Source organism: Anomaloglossus baeobatrachus, chromosome 6 (genome assembly GCF_048569485.1).
Source record: "Anomaloglossus baeobatrachus isolate aAnoBae1 chromosome 6, aAnoBae1.hap1, whole genome shotgun sequence".
Lineage (NCBI taxonomy): Eukaryota > Metazoa > Chordata > Amphibia > Anura > Aromobatidae > Anomaloglossus > Anomaloglossus baeobatrachus.
Genome location: NC_134358.1, coordinates 426409738 through 426429665, shown reverse-complemented (window position 1 = coordinate 426429665; position 19928 = coordinate 426409738). Strand labels below are relative to the sequence as shown.

The window sequence follows — 19928 nt, the reverse complement described above, 5'->3', positions numbered from 1 at the left end:
CCCTAGTGCAGTGAGTACCCCCTAGTACAGTGAGTACCCCTTAATGCTGTGTGTACCCCCTCGTGCTGTGTACCCCCTCGTGCTGTGTACCCCCTCGTGCTGTGTGTACCCCCTTGTGCTGTGTGTACCCCCTCGTGCTGTGTACCCCTTCATGCTGTGTACCTCCTAGTACAGTGTGTACCCCCCAGGTGCTGTGTGTACCCCCAGGTGCTGTGTGTACCCCCTAGTGCTGTGTGTACCCCCTAATGCTCTGTACACCCCAGTGCTGTGTACCCCCTCAGCGCGGTGTAACCCCTCACTGCTGTCCGTGCCCCCCCTAGTGCTGTCTGTACCCCCTGGGTGATGTCTATGCCCCCCCACCAGTGCTGTCCGCACCACCTAATGCTGTCCATGCTGCCACCAGTGCTGTCCATGCCACGGTGAGTGCTGCCTGTGCCCCCTTATGCTGTCCATGCTCCCCAGTGCTGTGTGCCACCCCTCAGTGCTCTTAACTCGCTACTGCTGTCTGTACCCTCCCACTGCTTTCTATGCTCCCCAGTCCGTGCTCTCCTGTTGATGTCTATGTTCCCCCAGACCTGTCTGTCTCCCTAGTGCTGCCACCCAGTGCAGTGCGTGCTGCCACCCAGTGCAGTGCGTGCTGCCACCCAGTGCAGTGCGTGCTGCCACCCAGTGCAGTGCGTGCTGCCACCCAGTGCAGTGCGTGCTGCCACCCAGTGCTGTGCGTGTCCCCAGTCATGTCTGTGCCACCGCCAGGGCTGTCCATGCCCCCTACTGATGTATATGCCCCAGCCCCTCCTGTGATGTATATGCCCCAGCCCCTCCTGTGATGTATATGCCCCAGCCCCTCCTGTGATGTATATGCCCCAGCCCCTCCTGTGATGTATATGCCCCAGCCCCTCCTGTGATGTATATGCCCCAGCCCCTCCTGTGATGTATATGCCTCAGCCCCTCCTGTGATGTATATGCCTCAGCCCCTCCTGTGATGTATATGCCTCAGCCCCTCCTGTGATGTATATGCCCCAGCCCCTCCTGTGATGTATATGCCCCAGCCCCTCCTGTGATGTATATGCCCCAGCCCCTCCTGTGATGTATATGCCCCAGGCCCTCCTGTGATGTATATGCCCCAGCCCCTCCTGTGATGTATATGCCCCAGCCCCTCCTGTGATGTGTACTCCCAGTGTCTCCTGTAATTTATGCGCCCTGGCCCCTCCTGTGATGTGTATGCCCCCAGCATCTCCAGACAGAGACAAACCTGGAAAAGCAGCTGTGAGAAACAAGATGATCAATATCACCGAACATCACAATCGCACCAAAGAGAAGCAGCTCCGGCCACCACAGTAGGGGTGAGTTAATTAATCGTTTGACCAAATATAGCAGGGTTATTTTTCAGGTTGATAATGTTGTGCGGCCCCCAAAGGTTAGTAGGAAATTCCAAATGGCCCCCGGCAGTAAAAAGGTTCCCCACCCCTGCTTTAGTGAATGGAAATCCACCAGTGTGCAATCTAAGTGTCCAGTGGACTGTCAGTATATACACACGCTTTCTAAAAGGCCACAGAGGCTGCAATACTATTTAAAAACGGGCACCATTTACCAAACACAATGCACACCAAGGAGATCTCTAAACAAGTCAGAGATAAAGTTGTTGAGATATACAAGTCAGGGTTGGGTTCTAAAAAATATCAAATCTCTAATGATCTCCCAGAGCTCCATCACATCCATTATCATCAAATGGAAAGAACATAATACCGCAACAAACCTGCCAAGAGAGGGCTGCCCACAAAAACTCTCAGCCCGGGCAAGGAGGGCATTAATCATAGAGGCAGCACAAAGCCCAAAGGTAACCCTGAAGGAGCTGAAAATTGGAGTGTAGATTTTGCTGAACTGAATTGTGGATGCCCTTTCACATTAGCAGAGCCCCTGGGAGCCATTATTGCAGAAACCCCCAAGAAGTTGCTGCATTTTAGGCTCCCTTCACACTCACATCCATGTCTCCAGTACATGTGGTGTCCATTTTCACACGTACTAGCGACACGTTCAATAATTAAAATCAATGGAGATCTTTACACCTCCGTGTGTTAATGTGAGCCACACAGATACATGTCCATTTTTTTCCAGCGGCACGGTTGAAACCTGTACAGCACATGGATGGCATCCATGTCACATGTACCAGAAAAAAATGACTTAACTTTGAAATAAATGTGGTTTTTGTTTGTTTGTTTTTTTGTTTTGTTTTTATGAGTTAAACATGGATGTGTAGGTAGATAGTTGGATACATAGCTACATAGCTTGTACAGCCATTTAGGCTAGTTTCACACTTGCGTTGAACGGCATCCATTGCATTGCGTTGTTTGACGGATGCAACGGATGTGTTACATTTAGTAGCACAACAGATGCAACAGATCGTACAAAACAACAGAATTTTTTTTTTTTCTTTTTTAAAGTTTTACCGGCGGCAGACTATTGTGAATGATCAGCTGATTGCTCACAGCAGCCGGTCACTGGGTGATCAGCTGATCGCTCACAGCAGCCGGTCGCCGGGTGATCAGCCGATCACTTACAGCAGCTGGCCGCCGGGTGACCAGCTGATCGCTCACAGCAGCCGGTCGCCGGGTGATCAGCTGATCGTTTGGACGGCGAGAATGTGTGAGGGGGCGGAGTGCAGGGTGGGTGGAGCCAAGCGGGACCATGGCGCTGAGGACGTTAGTGCAGCGAGGAATGCAAGGCTGGGGACAGGTAAGTGTGAGTGCGTGTGTCTGTGTGTGTGTGTGTCTGCGTGTGTGTGTACATGCAGAGTGGAGTGCGGGAGGGGGCGGAGCCAAGTGGGAAAGTGTCGGGCTCCCTGGACACGTAGCCAGGATAAATATTGGGTAACTAAGCAAAGCACTTTGCTTGGTTACCCCGATATTTACCTTGGTTACCAGCGTACACCGCTTAGGGCTGGCTCCTTGCACCCGTAGCCAAGGTAAATATCGGGTAACTAGGCAAAGCGCATTGCTTAGTAACCCGATGTTTACCCTGGTTACGTGTGCAGGGAGCCAGAGAGAGCATGCGCAGCGAAATCCTACGGATTGCGCTGCTCAAAAAACGTTACATGCTGCGTTCCTTCCGCCCGGCGGAACAACAATGCAAGTGTGAAAGTACCCTTAGCCAAATAAATAAATTACTAAATTTAATTAATGATGTGGAGTCCCAAGCATTTTTGATAAATAGCGCATATACAGCTGACTTGTGTCACGGGTGATAGACAGTCATGTGGTTTCTGGTAGTAGAAGGTTACAGCTTTCGGCTGCACAAAATGCTTCCAGACTTTCTGTTGTTCCTGCTGTAAAGTGGGCTTTACGCGCAACGATATCGCTAACGAGATGTCGTTGGGGTCACGAAATTCGTGATGCACATCCAGCCTTGTTAGCGACGTCGTTGTGTGTGAAACGCACGAACGACCGTTAACGATCAAAATTACTCACCTAATCGTTGATCGTTGTTCAGTCGTTCTAATCCCGGTTATAGTTGCTGTTGCAGGACGCAGATTGTTCGTCGTTCCTGCGGCAGCACACATGGCTATGTGTGACACCGAAGGGACAAGGAACATCATCGTACCTGCAGCCGCCCGCAATGACGAAGGAAGGAGGTGGGCGGGATGTTCGGCCCGCTCATCTCCGCCCCTTTGCTTCTATTGGGTGGCTGCTTAGTGATGCCGTTGTGACGCCGAACGAACCGCCCCCTTAGAAAGGAGGCGGTTTGCCAGTTACAGCGACGTCGCTAGGCAGGTAAATCCGTGTGACGGGCCCTAACGATGTTGTGCGCCACGGGCACTGATTTGCCCGTGACGCACAACCGTCGAGGGCGGGTGCTTTCACCAGTGACATTGCTAGCGATGTCGCTGTGTGTACAGCCCGCTATAGTGTTCATTGTACTAGTTACTAGTACTGCTGGTTTTTCATCTATTCCCGATAAGGACCCAGGGGACCTAAACTTCTATCCAGCTGCTGATTATCAGTTTTCTCCTTGTGCTTAAATACTCCCATCTTCCCTGGACTTGTGCTGGTGAGATGATTCAGTTCACACAAGCTCTAGGTGCAAGCAGGTGGCTTGTACTCATCTGTGGTATCGTTGCTGAAGCTTTGCTGAACTTCTACCTGAGTTATCTGTGGATAAGTAGTTCATGCACTTTTCCCCTGTGTGTCCTCCCTTAACGTTTAATGGCGTTGACGAAGAGCTCACCCTTCCACGTACCTAGGGTGACATGACTGCTATGATATGCGGCCCTTAACTGTCTGCTGTACCTTAGCTGTGTATCAAAAATAGAGGGGAAGTCATGACGTTTTGTAATATTTCTTATTTAAATAATTTTAAAAAAACCTGCATGGAGTCACTCTATTTTTGATAACCAGCCAAGGTAAAGCAGACAGTTATTTTGGCCCTTCCCAGCCTAAAAATAGCAGCCCACAGCCGCCTCAGAAGGGGCTCATCCATTAGTTGCACCAATTCTGGCGTTTTTATTTGGCTCTCCCAATTACCAACCCAGAAGATGTCAAGAGAAAAAAAACACATATATATATATATATATATGTATATGTGTATTTGTATGTATATATTATGTGTGTGTGTGTGTGTGTGTGTGTGTGTGTGTGTGTGTGTGTGTGTGTGTGTGTGTAAATATATATATATTATAATATATGTAAGGTCATTAAAAAGAATCGGTCCTAGGACAGGTCCCTGCGGCACCCCACTGCTGACTATAGCCTAATTAGGGATTGTACCATTTAGGACTACTCTGTTTCCTTTTAGTCAATTTCTTATCTATCTGCTTATAGTTTCCCCTAGTCCTGGCTTCTGGAGCTTTAGTATAAAGGTACCGTCACACTAAGAGACGCTCCAGCGATCCCACCAGCAACTTGACCTGGCAGGGATCGCTGGAGCGTCGCTACACTGGTTGCTGGTGAGCTGTCAAACAGGCAGATCTCACCAGTAACCAGCCCCCAGCCAGCAGCGATGTGTGGAAGCGATGCTGCGCTTGGTAACTAAGGTAAATATCGGGTAACCAACCCAATATTTACCTTGGTTACCAGCGCACACCGCTTAGCGCTGGCTCCCTGCACTCCTAGCCAGAGTACACAGGTTAATTACCCGATGTGTAGTCTGGCTATGTGTGCAGAGAGCAGGGAGCCGGCACTGACAGTGTGAGAGCGGCGGACGCTGGTAACGAAGGTAAATATCGGGTAACCAAGGAGAGGGCTTCTTGGTTACCCGATATTTACATTGGTTACCAGCGTCCGCAGAAGCCGGCTCCTGCTCACTGCACATTTAGTTGTTGCTCTGTCGCTGTCACACACAGCGATGTGTGCTTCACAGCGGGAGAGCAACAACTAAAAAATGGTCCAGGCCATTCAGCAACAACCAACGACCTCACAGCAGGGGCCAGGTTGTTGCTGGATGTCACACACCGCAACATCGCTAGCAAGTTGTGCCTCAGCAGCGATGTTGCTTAGTGAGACGTGGCCTTAAGGCTATTATGTGGTACAGTATCAAATGCCTTTGCAAAATCAAAATAATCACATCAGCTGCATTACCAATATCCAGGTTTGCACTTACCCCCTCATAGAACCCCAACAGGTTGGTTAGACACGACTTATCTTTCATGAATCCATGCTGGTTATCAGGTATTATTTCATTCTCTCTAATATCTTTTTGCATGTCATCCCTTAAAATGCCCTCAAAAACCTTGCACACCACTGATGTCAGGCTTACTGGACGGTAGTTGTCTGGATCCACCCTCTTACCTTTCTTAAATATCGGTACCACATCAGCCATTCTGCAATCCAGAGGCACCAACCCTGTTACAAGAGAGTTTAAGAAGATGAGATAAGATACAGCGGTCTGTCCATTACTGAACTCCATTCCTTCAATATTCACACACATGAGGGCTTTGAAGGATAGGAGCACTATTTTAATTTTTGCGCACAAATTTGCTCGGAATAGATTGTGAGTGCAATTTGTAGAATCCCTGAGGTGCCAGAATAAGCAAAACCAGAATTTATGGATTACATAAATGCAGTGCATACAACGTGCATTATAAAAAAAAAAAAAAAAAAAAAAAAAAAAAAAAAAGGCTCAGATTCATCATTTGAATGTTCTTTTAAATCACTTAACTTTTTTGTCTTGTGGGATTGCCATTCTCACTACCAAATTAATGAAAGTTGCTCACACGGTTCATGAATTTGTCGCAAAGTGAAAAATGGGTGATATTCTTGTCTTGAATTGGTTTTGTGACATTTGGTTACTACATTTTCAAAATGTGCATCACAATTTTGGCATACTCAAAAATGCACTAGGAGGGATTATGGTGAAGTTATGCTAAATTTTGTGACTTAAAATGCCATAATTGTCGCAAGATAAAAATTTGTAATTGCGAGATTCCTCCCGGAAGGCGGGAAAAACAAACAGGTGAGCATAAATTAGATTTAAAAAAAGACACAAATGGAATATAGTTGAAAACAACAACAAAAAAAGGCACAAAACTAGACAAAAAACGTGGAAAGGCAGTGATGATTCAGGGCCAAAGTGTTTTTTGATTTGTAGCGTGTTTGCAAGCCACAGCGTGATTTGGAGAAAAAGAGATGGAATCCGGCAACAAAAATCGTCTTCATTCAGGGAAAATATCAATCATTAAAATCCTGTTTTTCTTTTTCGCTCCTAATTGGGAGACCCAGACAGTGGGTGTATAGCTACTGCCTCTGGAGGCCGCACAAAGAACTACACTTAAAAGTGTAAGGCCCCTCCCCTTCTGGCTATACACCCTCCCGTAGGAGTACGGATTCCTCAGTTTTAGCTTTGTGCGCAGGAGGTCAGACACGCACGCATAGCTCCATTGTTTTTAGTCAGCAGCAGCTGCTGACTATGTCGGATGGAAGAAAAGAGGGCCCATATAGGGCTCCCAGCATGCTCCCTTCTCACCCCACTGTATGTCGGAGGTGTTTGTAAGGTTGAGGTACCCATTGCGGGTACGGCGGCAGGAGCCCACATGCTGATTCCTTCCCCATCCCTTTTTACAGGGCTCTGGGTGAAGTGGGATTGACTGGTCTCCAGGCACTGAGACCGTGCTCCATCTACAGCCCCTGGAGAAGATGCTGGATGGAGCGGAGTACATCAGGGACATGGCCCTGCTTCCTCAAGGTACTCTGTGTCCCCGTGCATTTGGCGCTCACACCGCAGCATGCTGGGTGTTGTAGTGCGCCGGGGGACATCAGCGCTACGGCGCTTGTGCCATGGCCTCATTCAGCTTCGCTGAAGCAGGCACACTTATAGGAATCGGTCGCGCCGGCCGCTGGGACTGCGGCGCGGCTGGCACTTGTGGTGCGCCGGGGACTTCAGCGCGGCCCGCACTTTTACGGCGGCCGCGCTGATAACTCGAGTCCCCGGCTTTTGCGGCCTGCTTCCGTTCGTTCCCGCCCCCAGACCTGCCAGTCAGGAGAGGGGCGGGACGCTGGCCACTTCTGGGAACGGTCACGCCGGCCGCTGGGACTGCGGCGCGGCTGGCACTTGTGGTGCGCCGGGGACTTCAGCGCGGCCCGCGCTTTTACGGCGGCCGCGCTGATAACTCGAGTCCCCGGCTTTTGCGGCCTGCTTCCGTTCGTTCCCGCCCCCAGACCTGCCAGTCAGGAGAGGGGCGGGACGCTGGCCAGTGCATCAGCGCTGAGGGCTGGAGTCGTTTTTACATACTCCAGCCCTCACAATAGGCACAGAGGGGACACTGTTTCCCGCACTTTGGTTTGGGAACTCCCACGGACCGCCCCTCTCCACAGACGCCGGCAGCCATTCCTGCTGACACGCTGAGCTGCAGAGGGGAGCCGGGGAGACCCAGACAAGGAATTCTGCGCCTCTTACCCGCTATTCAGCGGGCGGTAAGCAGCCCTCAGGGCTCACCCCCTCTTGTGCCAGTAGTATTCTTAGTATTTTGTTTTTACAAATACTTGGTATTACATAGCGCTGGTCCCCCTTTGGCTATAGACTCTCTCACATTGCAGAGAGCCAGCAGCATGTCGTCCGTAAAACGCAAGGGTGCCAAGGCACAGACATTATATGCTTCCTGCACCGCATGTGGGACTTTTCTACCGGCAGGCTCCACGGACCCCCATTGTGTGCAGTGCTCGGCCCCTGCGGCGCTTGCACTGTCGGGACCTCTGCTGGACGTGACCCAGGGTGTACCACCTGTGAATGCTGTCCAGGTGACAGGAACTGAGTTTGCAGCTTTTGCTGACAGAATGTCTCTCACTATGTCACAAATTCTGGACACATTGCGAGCTAGGCCTGTACTTCAGGCCACGGACACTGTGCAATCATTGCCCCCTGGTCCCCCTCAGCTCCAAGCTCCGGGACGGGCATATACACCTCAGGGTGAAGACTCTGACTCGGACGATGGCCCCGGGCAGCCTAAGCGGGCTCGCTATGACGGGCCTTCACATTCATCTCAATGGTCAGGATCCCAGCGAGATGAATCTATGGGTGATGAGGCGGACGTAACTGATCAGGATTCTGATCCTGGGACCGCTCTCAATCTAGATACACCAGATGGTGACGCCATAGTTAATGATCTTATATTTAACATCAATAAGATGTTAAATATTTCCCCACCAGCTCCTCTTGTAGAGGAGTCAGCTTCGCAGCACGAGAGAATCCATTTCAGATACCCTAAGCGTACATTAAGCACTTTTCTGGACCACGCTGACTTTAGAGACGCAATCCAGAAACCCCACGCTTATCCTGAAAGGCGTTTTCCTAAACGGCTTAAAGATACACGCTACCCTTTTCCCCCTGAGGTGGTCAAGGGTTGGACCCAGTGTCCAAAAGTGGATCCTCCAATTTCCAGGCTTGCAGCTAGATCCTTGGTTGCAGTTGAAGATGGAGCGGCACTTAAAGATGCCACTGACAGGCAGATGGAGCTCTGGCTGAAATCCATCTATGAAGCGATTGGAGCGTCTTTAGCGCCTTCTTTTGCGGCCGTATGGGCACTCCAAGCTATCTCAGCCGGGCTTGCGCGAGTCGACTCAGTCACACGTGCATTTGCCCCGCAGGTAGCACCATTGACCTCGCAAATGGCGGCATTCGCGTCGTACGCGATTAATGCTGTTCTTGACGCTACAAGCCGCACGGCAGTGGCGTCAGCCAACTCCGTTGTTTTGCGTAGGGCCCTGTGGTTGAGACATTGGAAAGCAGATTCTCATTCCAAGAGGTGCTTAACCAATTTGCCTTTTTCTCGTGACCGATTGTTTGGAGAGCGTTTGGATGAAATCATCAAACACTCCAAGGGTAAGGACTCATCCTTACCGCAACACAGACAAAACAAACCCCAACAGAGGAAGGGTCAGTCTGGTTATCGGTCCTTTCGAGGACCGGGCAGGTCCCAATTCGCCTCGTCAAAAAAGACTCAAAAAGACCAGAGACGCTCAGATTCTTGGAGGTCTCAGTCACGCCCAAAAAGGACAGCCGGAGGAACCGTTGCCAAGACGGCGTCCTCCTGACTTGTGGTCTCCGATTCCCACACCCGCGGTCGGTGGGAGGCTTTCCCACTTTGGCGACATTTGGCTGTCACGCGTCAAAGACCGTTGGGTGAGGGATATTCTGTCTCACGGGTACAGGATAGAGTTCAGTTCTCGTCCGCCAACTCGTTTCTTCAGAACTTCTCCACCACCAGACCGAGCCGATGCTCTGTTGCAGGCGGTGGCCGCTCTAAAGGCGGAAGGAGTGGTGACCTCCGTCCCTCTTCAGGAACAAGGTCACGGTTTTTACTCCAATCTGTTTGTGGTCCCAAAAAAGGACGGATCGTATCGACCCGTCCTGGATCTAAAGTTGCTCAACAGACACGTAAAAGTCAGGAGGTTCCGGATGGAATCCCTACGCTCCGTCATAGCCTCAATGTCTCAAGGAGATTTTCTAGCATCAATAGATATCAAAGATGCGTATCTCCACGTGCCGATTGCACCAGAGCATCAGCGTTTCCTACGCTTTGTCATACACGACGAACACCTACAGTTCGTAGCGTTACCTTTCGGTCTGGCAACAGCCCCCCGGGTCTTCACCAAAGTCATGGCAGCAGTAGTAGCTGTTCTGCACTCGCAGGGTCACTCGGTCATCCCGTATCTAGACGACCTGCTTATAAAGGCACCCTCTCAAGAGGCATGCCAACACAGTCTGAAGGTGGCACTAGACACTCTCCAGAGTTTCGGGTGGATTATCAACTTTCCAAAGTCTCATCTAACCCCGACCCAATCTCTGACTTATCTTGGCATGGAGTTTCATACTCTCTCAGCGATAGTGAGGCTTCCACTGGACAAGCAGTGCTCGCTACGGACTGGAGTGCAATCTCTCCTTCAGAGCCAGTCGCACTCACTGAGGCGCCTCATGCATTTCCTAGGAAAGATGGTAGCAGCATTGGAGGCAGTCCCGTTCGCGCAGTTTCATCTGCGCCCTCTACAATGGGACATTCTACGCCAATGGGATGGGAAATCGACGTCCCTCGACAGGACTGTCTCCCTCTCTCAGACTGCCAAGGACTCTCTGCGTTGGTGGCTTCTCCCCACCTCATTGTCACAGGGAAAGTCGTTCCTTCCCCCGTCCTGGGCAGTGGTCACGACGGATGCGAGCCTATCAGGGTGGGGAGCGGTGTTTCTCCACCACAGGGCTCAGGGGACGTGGACTCAGGAAGAGTCCACCCTGCAGATCAATGTTCTGGAAATCAGAGCAATCTATCTTGCCCTGCGAGCCTTCCAACAATGGCTGGAAGGCAAGCAGATTCGGATTCAGTCGGACAATTCCACGGCGGTGGCGTACATCAACCACCAAGGGGGAACACGCAGTCGCCAAGCTTTTCAAGAAGTCCAGCGGATTTTGACGTGGGTGGAAAGCAGAGCGTCCACCATATCCGCAGTTCACATCCCAGGCGTGGAAAACTGGGAAGCAGACTTTCTCAGTCGCCAGGGCATGGACGCAGGAGAATGGTCCCTTCACCCGGACGTGTTTCAGCAGATCTGTTGCCGCTGGGGGACGCCGGACGTCGATCTGATGGCGTCACGGCACAACAACAAGGTCCCAGTTTTCATGGCACGGTCTCACGATCACCGAGCGCTGGCGGCAGACGCCTTGGTTCAGGATTGGTCGCAATTCCGACTCCCCTATGTGTTCCCACCTCTAGCATTGTTACCCAGAGTTCTCCGGAAAATCAAGTCCGACTGCCATCGAGCCATACTCGTCGCTCCAGATTGGCCAAGAAGGTCGTGGTACCCGGATCTGTGGCATCTCACGATAGGCCAACCGTGGACACTACCAAACCGTCCAGATTTGCTGTCTCAAGGGCCGTTTTTCCATCTGAATTCTGCGGCCCTGAACCTGACTGTGTGGCCATTGAGTCCTGGATCCTAGCGGCCTCAGGTTTATCTCATGAAGTTGTTGCCACAATGAGACAGGCTAGAAAACCATCCTCAGCTAAGATCTATCACAGGACGTGGAAGATATTCTTAGCGTGGTGCTTGGCTCAAGGGTTTTCTCCCTGGCCATTTGCATTGCCAATTTTTCTTTCCTTCCTGCAGTCTGGGTTGGAAAAAGGTTTGTCGCTTAGCTCGCTTAAGGGTCAAGTCTCCGCGCTATCCGTATTCTTTCAGAAGCGCTTGGCACGGCTTTCTAAAGTACGCACTTTTCTCCAAGGAGTTTGTCATATCGTTCCTCCTTACAGACGGCCATTGGAACCCTGGGATCTGAACAAGGTTCTCATTGCTCTCCAGAAGCCGCCTTTCGAGCCTTTGAAAGAGGTTCCCCTTTCTCGGCTTTCACAAAAGGTAGTTTTTCTTGTGGCGGTCACGTCTCTTCGAAGAGTGTCCGAGCTAGCGGCGTTATCTTGCAAATCTCCCTTCCTGGTGTTTCACCAAGACAAGGTAGTACTGCGTCCAATTCCAGAGTTTTCTCCCAAGGTGGTTTCTTCCTTTCATCTCAATCAGGATATCACTTTGCCATCTTTGTGTCCGCATCCAGTTCACCAATTTGAAAAGGGTTTACATCTGTTGGACCTGGTGAGAGCACTCAGGATTTACATTTCTCGCACGGCGTCTCTACGCCGTTCTGATGCGCTCTTTGTCCTAGTCGCTGGTCAGCATAAGGGATCGCAAGCTTCCAAATCCACCCTGGCGCGGTGGATCAAGGAACCAATTCTTCACACATACCGTTCTGCTGGGCTTCCGATTCCATCTGGACTGAAGGCCCATTCTACCAGAGCCGTGGGTGCGTCCTGGGCATTGCGGCATCAGGCTACGGCTCAGCAAGTGTGCCAGGCGGCTACCTGGTCGAGTCTGCACACGTTTACCAAACACTATCAAGTGCATACCTACGCTTCGGCAGATGCCAGCCTAGGTAGACAGGTCCTTCAGGCGGCGGTGGCCCACCTGTAGGAAGAGGCTGTCTGACAGCCCGTTCATGTGGTATCTTTTTACCCACCCAGGGACTGCTTTTGGACGTCCCACTGTCTGGGTCTCCCAATTAGGAGCGAAAAAGAAGAAGGGAATTTTGTTTACTTACCGTAAATTCCTTTTCTTCTAGCTCCAATTGGGAGACCCAGCACCCGCCCTATTTGTTCTTAGGGTTTCGTTTTTCGGGTGCACATGTTGTTCATGTTGTTTCTTAAGTTCTCCGATCTTGTTATCGGATTGAATTTGTTTTTGAAACTGTTATTGGCTTTCCTCCTTCTTGCTTTGGTACTAAAACTGAGGAATCCGTACTCCTACGGGAGGGTGTATAGCCAGAAGGGGAGGGGTCTTACACTTTTAAGTGTAGTTCTTTGTGCGGCCTCCAGAGGCAGTAGCTATACACCCACTGTCTGGGTCTCCCAATTGGAGCTAGAAGAAAAGGAATTTACGGTAAGTAAACAAAATTCCCTTCATTAGTGCTAATTAAAATCCATAGCACGTACAGACATGGGGACGCGGTTGATGCGTTTCGGAAGAGAGTCTTCCTTAGTCGTAACCATAAGCGTGATTTGGGTATGGGATTTTTCTCCTAAGCTTCTCTATAGGACTTGAAAAACACCATGTTACAAATGTAACAAAAGTAAAAAGCTTAAATAAAACACTAGGAAAAAAATATGTTTGGCGTTCACTTGGCTAGCTGTAACGGTCTCACATTTCCTAGCCACTTCTGGCGCAGAATAAGAAACAAAAAGATAAATCTAGATTGATTAATTTTCCACCCAGTAATCTCTATTTGTTGATTTTTATTTTTTTTAGGTGAACACATTCACTAATCAAGAGGATCTTGAAAGGAAGATAAAAAGTCTCATTTTCACAGACTCTGATCTCATTGTTTCGCCCATTATAGACAACCCAAAGGTATTTCATTTTCATGTAGTCTCTCTTCTCATATTTGAGGTCATGATTTACCCACTCAGTTTGTCTTGGACACTGTGAGTGACAGTTTTCCTATGCTATGGAATCAGATCCATGCTGAGCAATCAGTTTGCTGAGTGACAGCTCAGTTGTCCAATCCTAGTGCTGAGCTGTTGGTGTGTTGATTATCAACTCAGCCATCCAAACGTAGAATTGGAGGTGCTGGGTTTCTTAAGGTGTGCCCTGTTCTGAGTGATTGCCCAGATACTTAGCTGAGGAGTCAGTTCCAGATCACTGCCAGTTGTAGCATTTGCAATTTGGTGCATGTTGGCTTTGTTCATATGTGCTCTGTGTTTTGGTCTATTGCAGCCAGACCTTGGACCTACTGTACTCTGACCATCCTTTTGCTTTGCCCGTCCTGATATTTAGACCCGCGACTGTGACCTGACTATGCCTTTGCTTGCCCCCTAATGTACAATGTGCAACTCTTGATATCTGACGTCAGAACGTTTGACTAGCCTGCTTCACAGTTTGTGATACATTTGAGGAGTTTAATGCTAGGAAGAGGTCCAACAAGCTGATGTGATAATTATTGTGTCTCTGTGGAGTTCAACTAAAATAGTTATGATCATTTAGAATTCCACATAATCTGTTCCTCTGGTGTGAGGATTTTCTGTATTCAGGGGCAAAAAGTTGAATACTGTGAGCTCATTTATTAAATTGCCCCTCCACTGAAGCCCACTGATCGGACAACGTGTGGAGGAACGCTGCCATTGCCAAGAAAACTGTATGAAGCCTGCTCTAGAAGTGCGCTCTACATTACCCTCTTGACTGCTGCAGAACTCTACATTTCTAACTTTCACTCCTTTCATTTTGCATGGTAGTGCAAGAGAAAGCCAAGTGCTATTCTCTGCTTTTTCAAGCACACAAAAAATGTAAAGTATATACTGACGTATAGGCCGAGTTCTTAAGCCCATTTTTTTTTATGCTGAAAAAAAACCCCTCAGCTTCTACTCAAGTTATACTCAAGGGTCCCACAATAAATTATTTTCACCTGTCCTCGGTTCTCATGGTGTCCTTTTACCTGCTTCTTGCGAACCGCAGGTACAGATACCCCTCAGTGATCGTGGCTGGTGCAGGGGCTGCCGCTGTTGTTTTCAGCGCTTTACTTCACTTGAATGATTTGCAGCGTCATAAAGCATTCAAGTGAAGTAAAGTGCAGACGACAAAAGCAGTGGCCCCGTGTACCGGCTGAGATCACCGAGGATTGTATGTGCCTGCGGTCCACAAGAAGCAGGTAAGAGGAGAAAACTGGAACGGAGGATAGGTGAATTTTGTTTTTGTGTATGTGAACAACGGCATAATAGCAAACAAGAAGGGGATCGGATTGAGGACATTACTAAAGGATGGGCACATTACTAGAGGGCTCATTACAACAGGGGACAATATGGGCACATTACTACAGGAGACAATATGGGCACAATACTACAGGGGGCAATATGGGCACATTACTACAGGAGACAATATGGGCACATTACTGCAGGAGACAATATGGGCACATTACTAAGGGGACAATATGGGCACATTACTACCAGTAGCTGCTGCATTTCCCATCATAGGCTTCTTATACTCGAGTCAATAAGTCTTCCCAGTTTTTTGTGCTAAAATTAAGTACCTCGTCAGCTTATTCTCGAGTATATATGGTAAATTATAAATGAATGGAGCTCAAGCTGAGCATTTGTATATCTTGTCCATTTAGGACAGTACTGCCGTGTCCTTATCACCGTGTTTATGCAGATAACAAGAACTTGATTTGTGGGAAATAACTATTTAAGAGGAGGTAGACTTAATAGTTTCATGCTTTTACAAATTTGACAGTTATTTTTATTTTTCTTCCTTCAAGATTATAAAGCCAACTCCAATAAGATTTGATGGTAAAACTTTGGCCCTTCCTGCACATTCAGGTAAGAAATTCTATCTTTCACTTATTGCTTAATTACCTAATTTTAAAATTTGTTTTGAATCTATTACCGTATTTTTCTTTTTATAAGGCGCACTGGATTATAAGACTCACCCCAAATTTAGAGCTAAAAAAAGGTAAAAAAAAAAAAATGGAGTCCGTCTTAAAATCCAGTGCTGTCTTACCGGAGGGGGGCAGCAGTGGTGGTGAAGCAGGGTCACAGGAGGCAGAGGTTGTGCTGGCAGCCGCAGTGGGTTAGTAGCGTCAGCTGCAGCGGGTCCGTAGTGGCAGCGGCGGTCAGTGGTGGCAGGCGCGGTGGCGTCTGTGCTGGCAGCAGTGGTCAGTGGCGGCAGGAGCTGCGCCGGTTCCGTGGTGGGAGCCGCAGCGGGTCCGTGTCTGCAGGTGACAGGTGGAGCAGGCCGGTGAAGTAAGTGTCTCAGTGTGTCCGCGGTCCCGCTTCAAATGATGGTGCCTGGAGCGGCACATGCGCAGATGGAGTGCTCGTCCAAGAGCTCGATCTGCGCACGCGCTGGCTTCCGTCGCCATCATTTGAAACTGGGATCGCGGACACACTGGGACACCTGCCGCACAGCCGCTCGCCCGAAACACACACGCACAGAGAGGCAGCCGGCATCAATGGGCACCCGGCTGCCTGCCCGCCCGCAGGTACAGAGAGGCAGCCAGCACCGACAGGCACCCGACTGCGTGCACGCAGCCACAGGCACCCGGCCGCTAGAACACACCCGGTCGCCGCACAAGCAGCACCCCGGTAAGCTGTATTTGGATTTTAAGACGCCCCCTCATTTTCCTCCCAAATTTTTGGGAGGAAAAGTGCGTCTTATAATCCGAAAAATACGGTATTTATTTATTTTAATAAAATCACTATTTAAAAGGATTTTCTCGGTGCCGTCATTGGAGGACATTGGACCTATGCGTTAATATGCTGCCCCCTGAAGAATGACACTAAAAATACATCTTAGGCCCCCTTCACACGTCCGTGAAAAACACGCACGTGTGTTACGGGCCGTTTTTCGGGTCCGTGTCCCGTTTTTGTGTCCGTTTTTATGGTCCGTGTGGCACCTGTGTGAATTGCGTATGCTAGCCGTGTTTGTGTGCAGAACGTCCGTGTGTGCGTGTGGAATTAACGTGTATGTGTACGAGTAATGTCCGTGTGTAATGTCCGTGTGTGTGATGCACAATGTCGTTTATAAATGTCGGCTGACAGCAGACAGAGTTGCGCAATGAGAATGAACTCGGGTGAACTTCACCCGACTTCATCCTCATACCGCGGCTCTGTCTGTGTCGAGTACTGATTAGCGGTCACCTGTGAAGGATTCACCGGTGACCGCTAATCCCTCGAGTGACTGAAGTGTCCCCCCCTCTCTCATACTCACCGATCCCCGATCACCGGCGCTGCACGGCATTCACACTGCTGCGGCGGCTTTTACTATTTTGAAAAAGCCGGCCGCTCATTAAACAATCTCCTATTCCCTGCTTTCCCCGCCCACCGGTGCCTATGATTGGTTACAGTGAGACACGCCCCCACGCTGAGTGACAGGTGTCACACTGCACCCAATCACAGCAGCCGGTGGGCGTGTCTATACTGTGCAGTAAAATAAATAAATAAATAATTAAAAAAAAATGGCGTGCGGTTCCCCCCAATTTTAATGCCAGCCAGATAAAGCCATACGGCTGAAGGCTGGTATTCTCAGGATGGGGAGCTCCACGTTATGGGGAGCCCCCCACCCTAAAAATATCAGTCAGCATCCGGCTGCTGTGATTGGGTGCAGTGTGACACCTGTCACTCAGCGTGGGGGCGTGTCTCACTGTAACCAATCATAGGCACCGGTGGGCGGGGAAAGCAGGGAATAGGAGATTGTTTAATGGGCGGCCGGCTTTTTCAAAATAGTAAAAGCCGCCGCAGCAGTGTGAATGCCGTGCAGCGCTGCGCCGGAGATCGGGGAACGGTAAGTATGAGAGAGGGGGGGAAACTGACCGACAGACTGTGAGAGAGGGACAGACAGACAGAGAGACCGACAGAGAGACTGACCGACGGACTGAGGGAGATTGACGGACATACACAGAAATAGAAAGAATAGCCGACATCACTAGAAATAAAAACACCAAACGGACACGGACTATAGGTAGATGCATACGTGTTTACTAACGTGTGTGCACATACCCATAGACTTTCATTGTGTCCACGTGTGCGTGCTCCGTGCAGATAACGGACATGCATCCGTGCCAAACGCAAACACATACGGATCACGGACACGCACACACGGACATAATGAAATAACGGACGTGTGACCACAATCATAGATTAACATTGGTGCACGTTTGGCCGTGTCTCCGGTATATACGGAAACGGACCAAACACGCACGTGTATCACGGACGTGTGAAGGGGGCCTTAGGGAAAGAGGTGACTCCTCCCCCACCATACTACATTTGGGCACCTAACACCCTGAAAGTGTAGCCTGGTGGGGAGAAGTTGGCTTACTTCCAAAGATGCATTCTTGATGTCAGCCTTCAGGTGGCAGCATATTAACCAATGGTTACTGTGTCCCCCAGTGTGGACTACAAGAAATTAGAATTTATGGTAATTGCCAAAAATCTTTATATCCCACTAGTAATATTTAGCATCTATCCACTGAATAGGTGTTAAATGTTTCATCAGTAGATGTAAGAATAGTGGTCCCGAGCCCCCACATGTAACTAGAGCAGTAGTACAAAATGCATAATATCACCCATTATATGGCCAGGTGATAAGTTGTGATTGCAGTACGACCCTTCTGAGGGTATGTATGCACAAGGTTTTTCTCTAGGCGAGTGGAAACTGCTGAAGGAAGTGCTGTCATTTTTTTCAACGGAAAATCTTTTTGCTTGTTGTTCTGGTGTTTTCTGAAGTAACTTGCGATTGTTTTTTGGGCCATATTCTGAGTGGGTTTTTTTTTTAAAAAATCAGATCTTTTCTATTAAACACAGGTAAAAGGGTACAAATCAGATATAAATGGGCGTTACCTAACACATATGCACTTGTATCATAATAAGTTGAACACCATTATGTTATGCAGGGCTACACAGCCCCTCGTCCATATTTATGATACTATTGCGATTTTCCATAAACTAACCAATTAAATAACTTAATATTATTAAGGTAAATAATTGTTAAGGATGAGATTTGCACCACTACGTCTGTCCCATTTAACACTCATTTTCTAGCCATGTCACTCGATAACATTTTCCTAACTACGTCCACCCTTCCTTCCCCCTCCCTATCTTCAAATTATTTCCTGATCTCCTCTCAGTGGCTCCCATAGGTTTCAATACCATATGGAATTTCTAGACCTCCAGTTCCATGGTGGTTCCCCCTACTGCAAGCATAGTAACAGACTATCCAGTATACCAGCCTGTATTAACGAATTAGAGGGAAGAACGGGATCATCCATCCATGGTTGCCAGATCTTGTACACTTTACCCAGTGCTTTCCTCTTTAAATATACTCCTCTATCCAGTCGGAGTAGATTATTCAGATTATTTTTGAGCTTGACTATAGTCGGGGGTGAGGGATCAAGCCAGTGGTAAGCCAACATCTTCCTTTCTTGGTATAGGATATATGATCTACCCAGGGGCATCGAGGAGTCTGGATCTACTGTCTTCCCACAGGTTCACTAGGCAGGTACGGGGCGAGGCATGGACTTTGATATGATACACTTGTTGTAGAAGTCCCAAGGTTTGTTTCCAGAATTTGCCTATACGCCAACATTACATGCATTAAATGAGCTTCCTCTTGTCCACACCTAACACACTGCACATTCGGCCTAAGTCCTATCTTGCACGGGATGCTAGGTGTCTTATATACCCTGTGAATGAGAAACAACTGAGAGAGTCTCTGACACTCTGAGCCATTTTAGGAATCTGCTCCGTTATATCTGACCATTGGTCATCAATTAAGGGACCCAGGTCCCGTTCCCACTTATTTTTGACCGTTAACGAAAATCTACCTAAATGGGTGGGGAGTAACCTTTTATATATTTCATATATAAGGCCTCTAGAGGATTCAGATATAGCTAAGGTATATAGCATGGAGTTATGTGTCACTTTCCCGGGGCTTGATCTCCCTTGTTTCTCGAGTGCGTGGCGCAGCTGTAAATATTGATGGCAAAAATCATGTAGGAGACAAAATTCCATTCGTAATTGATCAAAGCTCTAAAGAACATTATTTTGCAGAATATGCAACACCAGGCAGATGCCTCTATCTTCCCATCCCTTAAAGCTAACGAACTTCTGGATTTCTTGCAGATCCTTTTTCCACCTCAGTGGCCAGAAACTCCGTAGGCCTATTGACTTTCAGGAGAAGTTTGCCCATATCCCATACCTTAACCCCTTAACGACTGCGGGCAGTAATAATTAGTTGCCACAGACATGAGATGTTTCCTCGGTGACTCTTGTACCCTCTCTAGGAGTTGCTTGTTTGCTACTATCGTATTAAGTATCACCGCAGCTTCCGCAGCAGTCAGTTCCCCAGCTAAGCATTGAGTGTTTTGTCTATTTTGGGTTTTCCGGGAGCTAATTTCTCTGATATAGAGGTCCCTTACAAAAG

The 19928-nt window shown here is 48.9% G+C and overlaps 1 protein-coding gene across 4 annotated transcripts in view; it reads left to right on the top strand.

Moving 5' to 3' along the window:
- Window positions 1-19928, top strand: part of ULK4 (unc-51 like kinase 4) — a 1163168-nt gene that overhangs the window by 114985 nt on the left and 1028255 nt on the right. For all 4 annotated transcript variants that reach the window (XM_075315178.1, XM_075315180.1, XM_075315177.1 and 1 more), the window contains exons 13-14: window positions 13266-13367; window positions 15268-15328. In XM_075315178.1, coding sequence (XP_075171293.1) covers window positions 13266-13367; window positions 15268-15328 — 163 coding nt within the window. The remainder of the gene's footprint in view (window positions 1-13265; window positions 13368-15267; window positions 15329-19928) is intronic.